This window comes from Monodelphis domestica, chromosome 2 (assembly GCF_027887165.1).
Source record: "Monodelphis domestica isolate mMonDom1 chromosome 2, mMonDom1.pri, whole genome shotgun sequence".
Classification (NCBI taxonomy): domain Eukaryota; kingdom Metazoa; phylum Chordata; class Mammalia; order Didelphimorphia; family Didelphidae; genus Monodelphis; species Monodelphis domestica.
The window spans coordinates 33155007-33169186 of NC_077228.1; the positions used below are offsets into that span (position 1 = coordinate 33155007).

The following is a 14180-nucleotide window of genomic DNA, read 5'->3' on the forward strand; positions in this document are numbered from 1 at the left end:
TGTGTGTGTGTGTGTGTGGGGGGCACAGCTGGGTCCCAGAGTTGGGGCATCAGTCTACGACAGAGTGAGAGGTGGCTGGAAGGCAGATGGTTTCCCTCACTGACCAGCCCCATGGGCAATGCTAGCCAGATGCACTCATAATTTTCCTCTAGGCTCTGGAAATTCCAATTCTGCTTTGTGACAGCCAGGGGGCCTCTCCCAGAACCTTCCTACATGGGAATAAAGCTCTGTGGGTGTCCTCCTTGGGAGATGGCTTGCCTCCCCCAACACAGTCTGTTCATCTTTAGGCTGTACCTTTCCTGCCATGACACCCTCCTGGGGTATGCCAAGCCCATCCCATCCCACAGAGCGTCTACCTTCCACAAGAGGTGGGAAGCGGATGGACAAAGGCAGTATTCCCTCTTTACTACAAGCAGCCAGGTGAATCTGCAGAGGCAGCACTCCCAGGCTGACTGGCCGTGGACCCTATTCTCTAAGTACTGGTTCTGCCCCCAGAGAAGGCTAAGAGACTCAACCTCAATTTCTAGGTCATGCTGCTTAAATGGTGAACAGGGATGAGAGACAAGGATCCCCCCTCCAAAATAAGAGAACACCATCGATAGGTCTAAGACCCCTGCCATGGACACAGTGATACCAACTGTTCCTCTTGAAGTCTCAGCAATGTTCATGTCCAGGCCTGGGATCTTCTTTCTCCCAGCCTTTAGATGACCTGGGAGCCAAGGGGAGAGGAAGCTGCTTGGCTCAGCTCCACCCTAGGTCAGGCTGAGGGCGAAGAAGGAGAGGGGATGGACGGGGCTTGGAGCTAAAATTACATTCACCAATAAAGCTCATAGGAGGTCAGATTTTGCCATAACTCACTCTTCCCCCTGTAACTGATTTCCCTGACACTGAGAACAAGGAGAAGGAGGGAAACATAAAATGTGTTTGTCTGGGAGCCCTGAGGGCCCGAAACGCTGGAGGTGTGCAGCGGGTTGCCGGATTCTCATTTATCAACCTTAAAAGGGATGGAGTGATAAATGCATAAGCGTCCCTTTAATATTTTATGCGGGTGCTAAGCTGCCTGGGCTGTCACCTTCGATGTATCACCGTGGGCTGATCAAGCCGCTTCCTGTCGTCACTCCCCACCCGCCCTGCCAGAGGCTGGCCCTTTTAGAATTCTATCCCCTTCAACAGAGGCAAGTCGGTGTTAATATGCTCCGAGCGTGTCTCTGGCCCCTCCGAGGTCCTTACCTCGGAAGCCGCCCTCCAGAAGGGTGGTGGCGCGTATCCTCTTCTGCCCACACCACTCATACTCTTCAAAACGGGTGCTGTTCTCAGTCTCGATGTCCACCGAGTCATCCTCAGCCACGCAGGAGCCTTCCCTCTGGGGAGGGCAGAGCAGGCAGGTGGGGTCGCAAGGAGCCTTTGGTTAGGTTGGGGTGGGAGGCATGTCCTCCGCAGGAAAAGTCCTGGGAAGGGCTGAGGCTGCCCAGCAGGGCTGGCTCTCCCTCCCACCTCCCTCCCTATGGGCACAGAGGCACGCCAGTGGGCAGCAGCCCTGCCAAAGAGTACAGACATGGCCCCTCCAGGTCTGGGCAGAGGGGAGGGGACTGGGGGTAGGGAGTGGGGGAGGCAGTGGCACCTCTACCTGGGAAAGGCATTGCTCCACATGCCTACTCATCTCGGGCTCCGATCCTGCCAGGGGGTGGCTGCACAGGGGACATACCTGGCCTTCATCCTGCTTCCGACGCTTCATCTTCCCAATTCGAGCTACACAAAAAAACCGACCATAAGGCACCAATGACATAGTCCCTGAATGTCCCCACACAGCACTGAGGCCTAGGCCCCAGGAACGCCCCAGTTGTGGCCTGGGCTGGGGAGGGCTACCTCCTCTGCCCCCATCTTCCTGCCACTCTGCAGGAGTCTTGGGGCACATCAGGGAGATGGACCAAGAGAGGTCTGGTCCCCTTCTGCACCTGACGATGGCCACCCCAGGAGAGCGAAAGGTGCTGGGAGGCCTAGAGAGCATGGTTTCCTAGCTATGTGCTACATGCACTGGGCTGCCTAGCCACCAAGTGGGCATGGTGCTGACTTCAAGTTTTGTGAGATTTCTGTTGGAGTCTGTTCCTATTTGGCCTAAGAATGAATGCAATTTAGTCCTTTCCCCCAGAGACTGAAAAAGGATAATGGTTTATAAAATGTTCGCCCATGAGCACTATTACTCTCATTTTATGGAAGAAGAAACTGAGACCCAAAGAGACTTTGAAGTTCCTTGCCAAAGGTCAAGGAGGGACTCATACCTGGCTCTTCTGGCTCTAACCAAGTCCAGTGAGCACTCCTCCCACTGTACTCTGCTGGCTTGACTAAAGGCAATCCCATTTTACAGAAGGATAGACTAAGGCCAGGAGTTCTAAAAGACTACTCCAAGTCACAAGGGATCCCTTTTGGGGAAGGCTTCTCACTGAGGCCCAGGTGCATGTTGGGAGCCCTGAGCTCCCTAGAGCACTATCACTTCCAATCATGGAGGCAGGGAGGGAGTGGCCTCAGAGGCAGGGGCTGTGGGCAGAGCTAATTAATGCTGAAAGAGCAATCATTTCTAATTAGCTCACTGATCCCTCTCTTCCTTCAGCTCACCAAGCCCTAGAGCTCATGAATTCAGGAAAGCAGGGGCAGTACTTGGGGGTGGGGTGGGGGCTTTCTCCCCCAAACCCAGCCCTGGCCTGCTTTCTTTCCAGAGAAGGGCCCCCCAGCCTCTCCACTGACAGCTTCCTGGGGACCCAGGCTCTTCAGTGATTATTTCAACCTTCTGCTGGAAGGCGAGGAGTTCACTAATGTTTATTAGCATTAATAATGATGATTAGGCTGTCAGAGGACCCTTGGAGAGCCACCACCCCAGCCTGCCTGCCTGCCTTCACTATTACTGATGGCTCAGCTAGTGGGAGGGGAGGAACACATTTAACCCCTTCCCACCTGGACCCTCTGGCGGGCTGGAGAGCCCCACCTTGCAATCAAGGCAACCAAAGCCTCTGCTGTGGGAGAAGGAATGGTGGGGGGCAGGGGAGTATGACCTGGGGTTAGCCCCAGAGTTTGAATGGGGTCTGGGGATGCTCTGCACAACTCACTCTATAGAGTGAACAGACCCCTTCCACACAGGCTGAGCCTTCCCCAGGGAACCTCCAGGGATGGCAGGTGCCCAGTGAATCTTCTTATATATAAGCCCAGCCTACCTCTTGGCCAACCCAGATGTGGGAAGCTCCAAACAACAGGCCTAGATAAGGCTGTTCATGCTCCCAGTTGTTCCTCCACCCCGAATCCTGTGTTTTTAAAAAACCCTTACCTTCTGTCTTGGAATCAATATTGTGTATTGGTTCCAAGGCAGAAGAGTGTAAGGGCTAGGCTATGGGGGTTAAGTGACTTGCCCAGGGTCACACAGCTGGGAAGTGTCTGAGGCCAGATTTGAATCTAGGACCTATCTCTAGGCCTGACTCTCAATCCACTGAGCCACCCAGCTGCCCCCCAAGTCCTGTGGTTTTTAACAGTTCCCTCTTGGCTCTGGAAGCCTCTCTTGTAGACCTAGCTGTCACATGTGGCCCACTGAGGCTCAGTGGGGCATAAGTGATTTGCCCAAGGTCACCAAAGTGATAAATGACTGGGGCAGGATCTGAACCTAGATCCTTGGAACTATAAGCCCAGCACTCTTTCCACTGCCCTGCAATCCCTGCCACCAACCCAGGGACCACTTCTGACCGAAGCCTGGGACAGAAGAGACCATGTGATGTACAAAACACGTGCCCAGGGAAAAGGGTGGCCCCTTTCCCCTGTCAGGTGCCAGCCAAGGCCAAGGAGTAGAAATGCTAGAGACTTTCACCCCTCCTCCCTTCTCACCAGAACTGCCAGCAGATAAAGGAACTTTATAGGTTCTGTGGTTTAGCCTTATTTTACAGATAAGGAAACTGAGGCACTGTGTGATCCACTGACTTGCCTACAATCACACAAGTAGTATGTTCCAGGTTTCCTAACCCCTTATAGCTGGGAAGCAGCTGAGCCCAGCTCCTTAATCTCCAGAGTACTCCTATAACACCAAAGCTCTTGGGATCCTGGGGGCCCTAAGCCCATGACATCCAAGTCCACAGGACTCAAGATCCACACTGCTCAGCCTGCACCCTCACACTCGAACCATATCAGCTCAGATGTGGCCAAAGGTGCCCAAGGAGGTGGCTGTGGGTATGAGAAGCACCACGTGGCATAATGAAAGGAACATGGCTGGTTGAGAAGAGATGTGAAAAGTAAGGTTGAGCTCCTAGAGAACTTCATTGCCCTTCTCAGGTCCAGCACCAGGGACCTGTAATGAGCCTTTTGAAGAAGTGTGGGCCAATTCTTGAAGTGTCTGAGGCTGAGCAGAAAGGTGCCATTCCTGAGCTCTGCTCTGGGTCCAGTGAGCTGACAACCTTGAGCCAGAAGCCTCATTCCAAAGTCATCATGGCCAAAGGAATCAGCAGACACGTGGCTTGGGGGAATTGTTGGGCAGAGAAGGTGTGGATCAGAACAGAAAGTATCTAGTAATCATCTCTCACCAGCCCCTTCATTTTAAAGATTGAAAAACCAAAACCAAGGTAGCCAAGGGGGAACTAGTCCAAAGGACCAAAGACCCATAGAAAGTTAGGCCTGGTACCTGGTTCTTTGTTCTTCCAAATACCATTCTGCTTCTCCCACTGGGGATCCCTTGGGCAAACCTGGGTTCTTGGCAGGAGACGGCTCAATGAGGATGAACTGCCCGGAAGGGGGCTAGTGAAAAACAAGGGGGTGAAGAAATTCCTTTCTTCTCCACTGGGGTGGGTAACCCAGATGGTCCAGAAGCTGGAGGGGCAGACTGGCCTGCTCTGTGGTGATGGGTATCCTGGTCCAGGGAACCCAAGAAGAGAAGGATTCCTGATTCCTCTACCCCAGAGGGAACACTCTTAGGTGGGCAATGCTGGCAGTGGCTGAGTCTTGATAGAGGAAGCAGTGGGCTTACCTTAGGGCTCTTGCCCATGGGCTTACATCATGGTACCCAGGGGCACAAATTTCAGGAAAGGAGGGATAAAAGGATGCCTTGGTAGTGGATAAAGCACTAACTTTAGAAATAGAGGACAAGGCCTTTGTTATTTACTCACTGTGTGATTGGGAGCAAATCCCTGCACCTCTATGGGCCTCAGTTTCCCCAACTGTAAATTGAGAACTATCAAGCTCTAAATCTCTTTCCAACTCAAAGTCCTCTGATTTTCTGCCTAGCCAGAGATTTGTGTCGATGAGTTTTGTGGACCCCAGCAGCTGGAAGGCTGATAGCTGTGGCCTGCCTAGGGGAAAGTGTGTGATCAGGTCATTCTTTTAAGGAGCTTCAGTTGGCTCCCTGTTGCCTGAAACAAACCCACTGAACAGCATTTAAAGCCCTTCACAGGTTGGTTGGTCTGGTTTCTTTCCAGATGGACTTGATATTTCTTTACCACACACATACTAACTGACCTATGCCCCAGCATCCCATGTTCTGCCCTGGGGCCTCTGCCCAGACTGTTCAACATTCCTAAATGCTTCTCCTCTTCACCAAACCCAAAGGCCTTTTTTCTGTTTCTCCTTCTTGCCCTCTCAGCAGTTTTTTGATGTGGTCCATCACCCTCTTCTTTCTAGGTTTTCTGATAGCTTTCTCCTCCCTAGCTGCCTGAGCCTCCTCTGGGACAAGCCCCTTCCCCTGTATCCCCCCCCCCCCAAGACTCTGTCCTCTTCTCTTTCTAGATTTTCTCACTTGGTTACTTCACCTCTATGTAAATGATTCTTAGATTTATTTATCCAGTCTTGCCCTCTCTCCAAGTTCCAGTGTCACATCTTCAACTGCTTATTGGACATTCTGGATGAGATGTTCCATGGATACTTCAAACTCAGCATGTCCTAGACTGACCCCCCCCCCCCCAATTTCCCTATTGTTGAGGGGACTGCAGATCCCTAACTTAAGATCATTCTTGACAGCTCCTTCTTTTACTGCCTATCTCTGATCAGTTGCCTCCTGACTTCATCTCCCTGACATCTCTCAGATAGACCGCCTTCTTTCCAACAATGCTGCTACCCTTCCAGTGAAGGCCTCACTGCTTCTCCTTTGGATGGCAGGAGTGGCCTACTGGTGGGTCTGCTTGCTTCATGTCACCTTATCCACTCAGAAGTCAAAGTGATCTTTCTGAAGGGCAGATTTGACTGTCTCCTTCCTGCCTGCCCCCCCACCCCCCCAATAAGCTTCAATGTCTCCCTAGGATCTCTAAGACTGAGAGAAACTTTTCTGTTTTGTTTTCAAAGAACCTTAAGATCCTGGCCCTTTCCTACCTTTCCCGTTCTTACACCTTTATTCCCTTTCTGTTCACTCTATGATCCAGTAACATTGGCCTAGCTGTGCCATCTCCAGACTCTGGGCATCTACCCTGGTCTGGAAAGCTCTCTCCTCCCATCTCTGCCTCCTGATTTCCATCAAGTCTCAGCTGAAATTCTACTTTCTTCTAGAAGCCTTTCCAGATAGCTTAAAAAAAAAAGTTAATAAAACCCTTACCTTCTGTCTCAGTAACACCTCTAAGACAGAAGAACAAGGGCCAGCCAATGGGGGTTAAGTGACTTGCCAGGTCACATAGCTAGGGCGTATCTGAGGCTCTGAATATCAGAGAACATTTGAACTTAGGTCCTCCCAACTCTAGGCCTAATCACTGTGCCACCTAGCTACCCTCCTAATACTAACATCTCCCTTTGTGACAACCTCCAGTTTAGTCCACAGTCCGTATGTTGTTTGCTCATTAGAACAGGAGCTCCTTGAGGGTAGGGACTGATCTTTGCATCTCTTTGTATACCTAGTGCCTGGCATGTGCCTGGCACTAACTCAATGTTGACTGACTTGGGTCTCTTAGAATTCTTAGCTCCCTGGTTCAGGCACAACTTTTTCCCAGAACCCTGAAATCACTTTGTAAATATCTTCAGTTTGTTTACTGTATGCACACGTGTTCCTGTCCCACTGGCAGACTATAAGCTCTGTGCTGGCAAGGATGGCTTCTTTTATTTTTTTGTATAGCCAGTGCCTGCCTACCAGCACCAAGTGTATTTTGATTTTGAACTTGGCCCCAAGATCTGACTAGTGTGGAAGGGGATACACAGTGAAGAACTTCCCTCAAGTGATGCATCTTAAGGGAACCAGCCACCTCTGGCACGAGGGGGACAGTGCCTTCCCTCATTCAACCTGCTAGTCCGTGGCCCAGGCCTTCCCTGCCCTGGAAGCTGGACTACAAGTTGCCAGAGCCCAGGGCTCTGAGCTGCAATGGGGTAAGTCCCAAAGACAAAGCCAGTAAGAAAGGGGTACAGGAGTCCCATCTAAGCTGCCTAGGGCCTCCCCACAGTCTCTGTCAGGGTAGTGGGACAAAGGGATTCTAGGATTTTTGGGTGTGTACACACAACTCTGAGGCCCCTGGTCCCCAAAATGGGTTATAGCTCCTAGAAAGTGGGATCAGCAAGCCAACATTTGGGCTGCTGACCCAGCGTCTGCCCTCCAGGAAGGGGGTTTAGAGGCAAAGGATTGAGGTGGGAGTACTGGTTCTCCTGCACAGTAACTGAGCAACCTTGGACCTGATCCTTCACTTCCTCAGGCCTCAGTTTCCCTTTCTGTAAAAAGAAGGGCGATCCTAGGTAACCTCTAAAGTCCTATCTGGCCAACGCCCAGAGGCACCAAGGGCTCCGGGACTCAGTTTCCCCATTTGCAAAACGAATTCGTTCGGCCTCCGAAGCCCCCAATCTCGCGGTCCCTGTGTGTCAGTAGCCGACGGACGGATTGGGTGGATGCCCGGGGCCGGGGAGGATTCTCGGGTCCAGACTCACCATTCAGCCGGGTCTGCCGGTTGGCTCTCACTCTCAGGAAGGTCTGAGGGGAAATCCGGGCGGGCAGCGCGGCGGAGGCAGCAGCGGAGCGGGGGAGAAGGAGAGAAGCACAGTGAGGTGGGGGAGGTGCGGAGGGATGCCGACTAGCTCGCCCCCCTCCCTATCCCTCCCGGAGCCCCCTTTCCCTCCCCGGGGCCGCCCCCGCCCCTCTCCCTGCCCCTCCCCCCCAGGCCCGGCCCGTGTCAACAAACCTACTTCCTCCCTCCTGCCACCGCCCACGCCGGCCGCCCCGCTGCGCCCGCGGCTCCGGGCCCTCGGCATAGCCGCCCCCAGTCCCCGCGCCGCCGCCCCGGCCCCCGCCCGGCCCCGAGGCCGCCGATGCGGGCGGATTCCCCGCGGCTGCCCGGCGGCGGCGCCGCCTCAGCTCCCAGCAGCGGCGGCGGCCATGTTGGCCCTCGTCATGTGACCGCCGCTGCCGCCGCGCGCCCAGGGTGAGAGGTCACGGGCGGCGCCCGCAGGGGGCGGGGCCGCGGCGCGCGGACTGGCGGAGGGAAGCGCCTGAGGGGGCCAGCTCCACCCCTTGGGTCCAGGTCCGCTAGGAGGTGGAATGCATCCATGGGACCTTCAGGGTGGCATGTAGCCCGAGAGAGAGAGGCGCTCCCCCCCCAGCGGATCCCCTCCCCCCCCCTCCTGTGATGCATATTTGTCTGAATAGAGGGGGCAATGTCTGTTCCCCTCCTCCCATGGGATGTATCCATATGTGTTTGTATGAGCCATGGGGGGCATGTCTGGCCACCCTCCTTAGAATGCGCTGTATCAGTAGCTATCAACCTGGGGTGCTGCCCCTCCGAATGGGATGTGGCATTGTTGTATCAGTACATGTACATGGCCTGACCCTACCCCCAAATCCCAGTCAACATATACCAATATGGATCAATTGGGAGTTGCCAGTCTGAGTCTGTAGAGTGTGACCCTGACCCATCCTTAGAAGTCTGACCCTGCCCCGGCTCATCTCTTAGAACCTCCCGCATCTGGTTTTGCCAGTCATGGGCCTGCCTGTCAGGGTCCATCTGGATCTGCCCTCCTCAGAAGTTATGTACCAGCCCTCTGTCTGGGTCTGGTTTGTCCTGGGGCCTCCCCATCTCAGAACCTCGGGGATCTGCTGTCCTTGGCTCTGGACACTGTAACAGCTATCTGTTCTGGGCTTGGCCTCTGCCTGCCACCTAGTGCTGCTACATTCTGGGGCAGGCCCCCACACCTTTATGGTTCAGTTTGGGGGCTGGGACGGGAGCTAGATGTGTGGGCCTGGAGGGTAACAAGCCAGCTGTCTGACTGGAGGGCATGACTTGCCACTTTCTGCTTCCTGTCCAGTCTGCATGTCCTGCCTACTCCAGGTCAAGCAAGTGCCCAACCTTAGTTTGCTAATAGGTGGAAGAAAGTTTCAGTTTGTACTACTATTTTGGGTAGGATAGAAGGATGTTATCTTCTGGGGTCCTTTTCCCTTGGGAGCTTCAGGGATGCCCATCTGTGGATTTCTAGCTCAGTTCCTCATCCCTTCTTGACTGGATTATTGGGATAATCTCCTAACTGTTCTTCCTCTCTCTGGTACACTCAACGTTTCAATCAAAGGAGGCCAAATGCTGCTCCTTGAACTCTTAGTTCTACCTCCTGCCTCTGAATCTTTGTCCATTTAGCTTCCTATGCATCTGCCTCTTCTTTCCAGTACTAACTCAGGTGCCACTGCCCCTAGGAAGCCACCTTGGGTCTCCTCCCTGTTCCTCTTTTGCTCCTTCATTTCCACAGTGTTTTCTGACTTTGCCCCTTTCCTCCATGGGCTCTTTCCCTGTCCAGCTTGGTGGTCTGCATCGCCATCATCTGTATCTGGTCAGTCTTCCTTGCTAGATTATGAGCCCTATGAAGGTAAGAATCATGACTTCTTCACTCCTAGTCCCATAGAGACTGGACTTCCCAGCTGTGTGAACCTGGGCAAGTCACTTGACCCCCATTGCCTAGCCCTTACCACTCTTCTGCCTTGGAGCCAATACACAGTATATATATATATATATATATATATATATATATATATATATATATACACATATACATATACATATATATACATATACATATACATATATATAATATACAGGCCTGGATGTGGCAAATCTTTCTCCTTTTGACTGAGGATGGAGAGAAGACCTGAGATGAGAAGGAATGGAGTCCTTGGGGAGTTACAATTTTCTCTGCTCAAAACCCTTTAGTGTCCGTCTCCCTAGCTCTTCTCAAGTAGCATAATAACTCCGCTGTATGACATTCAAAGCCTTCTGCGACCTGGTGCCTCCCTCAGTTGTCATTGTCAGATGAGATAATGCAGGAAAAGTAGTTTGCAGACCTCAAACCACTATGTAAATGTCATCTATCCTCCTCCTCCTCATTATTATTTACTTTTCAGGCTCAAATTCACTTTTAAAGCCTTTCAGACCTGGTCCCAACCTCTTTTTCCAGGCTGCACTCTGATCCAGCCAAACAGACCTTCTCTCTGTACCTCACACTCAATTGTCACTCCATATTGACCTGTCCTCCAGGCTCAGAGGCCAGTCCCTCCTCCCTTCACTTCGTAAAATCTCTTCCTTCAGAATAGCTCCAGCACCTCTGTCTGTATGAAGCCTTCCTTGAGTCCCCAAATGCTTTCCTGTCCACCAACTGCTTTGTGACTGATTACTTCATATATATCGATCCTTATTCTCTTGATATTTATGCTCCATATTCTCACATGTGGGGGCAGCTAGGTGGTGCAGTGGATGTTCACTAGGCTTAGAATCAGGAAGACTTATCTTTCCGAGTTCAAATCTGACCTCAGACACTTCCTAGCTGTGTGTCCCTAGGCAAGTAAGTTACTAAACCCTCAGTTTCCTCATCTAGAAAACGAGCTAGAGAAAGAAATGGAAAACCAGGGCAGTATCTTTGCCAAGAGAACCCTGATTGTGCCATTCTTTGTGCCTGCACCCTGAGCCCAGGGCCTCGCTTTCACATAGTAGGTCCTCAGTCACTGCTCTCATTTATATCCATGTACCACATACGTCAGTCACACTGACCAATTCTCTGTGACATACTTGGAATTGTTCCACTGGCTTTTGCTCACACTGGCCCTTCTCCCTGGAATGCCTTCCTTGTCCTAGAATGAATCTGGATCTGTATTTAGGTCCATCTTTCAAGAAGCCTGCTCTGAGCCAGTTGGCAATGACCTGACGACCCCACTTGTGTGTCTGGACCTCCACAAAGCTCTCTATACCATTCTGGTGTACCTAACTTGCAACGCTATATATTCTGGCTCTCCATATTGAGGCCCTAGCCCACTTTAGACTGAAAATCCCTTCAAGGAAGGAGCCATGTCTTTTTCAGCACATAGCACATATTTGTCTGATTGATGCTTGCTGAATGAATATCTCTCCTTCATCTGTATAGGTCCTTCTTGCTTTCTTCCTGGGTTCCCAACTCTTTTTTTTTTTAAACCCTTACCTTCGATCTTAGAATCAATACTTTGTATTGGCTCCAGGGCAGAAGAGTGGTAAGGACTAGGTAATGGGGGTCAAGTGACTTGCCCAGGGTCACGTAGCTAGGAAGTGGCTAGGAGCCTCATGTGTCTGAGGCCAGATCTGAGCTCAGGACCTCTAGGCCTGTCTCTCTAATCACTGAGCCACCTAGATGTCCATGAATTTCTCACTCTTTCAATCTTATATTCCTCCCTATCTCTCACCTATCTCTATCTCTCTTTTCTCCTGCCTCTTCTCTCTCCATCTCTCCCCTTCTTTCTCTTGAAGGCCTGTCTTTGTTTCCTCTCTCCCCACTCCTTTATTTGTTATTCTGTCCATCTGAGACATGAAGGTGTTTCTCTCTCCTTTTTTCCATTTCCATTTCTCTTGCTGCCATCTTAACCTTTTCACTTCTATGCTGTACACGATCATCTCCCCCTTGGTTTTCTTCACATCATATTCCATCCACCATGTCAATAACCATCTCCCCATGGGCTCAGAAGGGGACAGCACAGAACCGTGAGTACAAGAGCCCCAGAAAGAGCAACCCTTCCTACTCAGGCCACTCGTCCTCTTTCCAGCCCTTACTCCATAGCTGCCATTCAGGGAAGCCGCCCTTGTACACATGGGATCTGACAACTGCCTCTGCTAGAACGTTGGCCTCCCTTCTTAGGAGCCACATTAACTGAAGCCCTGGAAAAGAAAGCTCTCATCCTCAGAGTCCTTGGCCCTGCCAGTTGTTTCAACACAGAAACGGCAATGATTTTATCAGTAGAAATGATCTCCAAAAGAATGTTTTACCATCTCCCTGCCGTGACACTACCTCTATGGGCCTTTCCATCAGACTTAGCTGAAATCTCCTCCATTGGACTGTGAGCCCCTGAGAGCAGGGGCTGTCTTGATTTTTCTACTTGTATTCTCAGCATTTAGCGCAGTGCTTTGCACCTAATGGGTACTTAATAAATACTTTTTAATTCCTTCAACCATTTTTCTGTTTCTCTCCTTTGTTGCTATTTGTCTTTTTCCCTACCTCTCTCTGTCCATCTTTCTCCCCTCTCTTTCCCTCTCTTCTCGGTTTCTGTGTTTCCCCCTTTCTCCCTCACGGTTTATCTTCCTCATTGTTTCTTATCTCTTTCTGAATGTCTCTGGGATACCGTATGATTGAGTAGGCTGGGGCAGTGTGGCCTCTTCAGAAGGGAAAGGGACTCCTAGGCATGGCAGAGCCCTCCTTGGGGCAATGCTTGTGTGGTTACAGAGTGAAGATGACAAAGGGATGGGACCATGGCTTGGATTGGGGCAGTGGGGGCAGAGGGATGAGATGATGGCTAAAGGAGAGCACGAAATGCTTCCATTTTCTGATGCATAAAGGATTATTTTTGGAATAGAGAAGGCAAGGCAGGGCTTAAGAGAGAGCTGGACAAATTCAAGTTGCCTGTGCCAAATGAACTAATAATAATGCCTCAACTACTGAAGGTGAGATTTCGGAATTGTTCGATGCTAATCCCTGAAAGCATAGCGAAGGTGGAAGAGACACCACAGGCCTGGAGAAGGGCAAACATTGCCTGACTTTTCCAGAGAGGGGAAGCTTCAGTTACTGGCAGCATCCTAGAGTGGTCCCTATAAAATGATGGCTTGGGAGCAATTAACAAGAGAGGGTGTTTCTAGAGCACTTTAAGGGTTACCAAAGCCCTCTCTAGACAGGATCTCATTTCATCTTCACAACCACCCTGGGGAATAGGTGTGACTGATTATTCCCTACATTTTACAGATGACGAAACAGACTGAAGTTGCCATAGTCACACAGCTAGAAAGAATCCAGTAGGTGATGCAAGACCAGAGGGCTTTCTGCTAGTTCAGGATGCTTCTCTATATCTACACTGGGAAAGAGGATCACAAGGAGCCAGCTAGGCCCCATCAGGGCCAGAGGTGGCCAGATCGGCTTGAATTTGTGGCCAGGACTTCTAGACTGATCTATCTGGGAAATGCTTTAGCTACAGTGTTTGACACAGCCTCTAATTCGATTCTGGCAGAAGAGAGGACCTGTAGAGGATAGGCCATTTAGATGACTTTGAAACTAGTTAAATGACTGCATCCAGAGTCATCATGAAAGCTCCAGTGTCAGCTTGGATGGGGGTCTCCAGTGGAGTGCCTCAAGGATCTGTCTGGATTAGGTTCATGCAATTTAGTCCTACTTGTGCAATATATACATCCTGCCCCTGCAAAATCATGGTACCTTTTGTTTGCTGTTGGCATACACTCTCCTACCTACTACTACCTTCTCTGTGAATAAATTTCTCTCTCCCTCCATAGAAAGTCAGCTTCCCAAGGGCAGGGCCCATTTCCCTTTTGCTTTTATATCTCAAGCACAGTGCTTGGCACATAGGAGATACTTAAATGCTGGTTGATAGACTAATCACATTTGCAGAGAACCCTAAGCCAGGAGGAAGAGCTAAGATGCTAATGCCAAAGTCAGGATTTTAATAGACAGGCTAGAGCATGGGGCTGAAACTCATAAGATGAATGAAGTGTTGGTGTTTTTTTTTTTGAATGAAGTTTTAAAGGGACAAATGTAAAGACTTTTACTTGGGTTCAAAAAATCATCACAAGTACAAAATGGGACAGGCCTGGACAGAAGACAATAGCTCTTCTGAAAAAAAAATCTAGTGGATTGTAAGCTCAATATAAGTCAACAGAATAACAAGGTGATAGACAAAGCTTTCCTAGGTTGTACCACAAGAGGCATAAAGAGCCACCTTAGGGAGTGGACATGGGCTTTGATGAGACTATCTTTGG

The 14180-nt window shown here is 50.8% G+C and overlaps 1 protein-coding gene across 5 annotated transcripts in view; it reads right to left on the reverse strand.

Moving 5' to 3' along the window:
• RNF220 (ring finger protein 220) overlaps nucleotides 1–14180 on the reverse strand; it is a 258507-nt gene that overhangs the window by 19004 nt on the left and 225323 nt on the right. For 2 of the 5 annotated variants that reach the window (XM_056815246.1, XM_056815245.1), the window contains exons 6-8: nucleotides 7855–7897; nucleotides 1706–1749; nucleotides 1231–1363 (exon numbers count right to left, since the gene is read on the reverse strand). In XM_056815246.1, coding sequence (XP_056671224.1) covers nucleotides 1231–1363; nucleotides 1706–1749; nucleotides 7855–7897 — 220 coding nt within the window. Of the gene's footprint in view, nucleotides 1–1230; nucleotides 1364–1627; nucleotides 1750–7854; nucleotides 7898–8109; nucleotides 8324–14180 lie in introns of those variants that run through there. The other 3 variants (XM_056815244.1, XM_056815243.1, XM_056815247.1) reach the window with 2 other exon arrangements.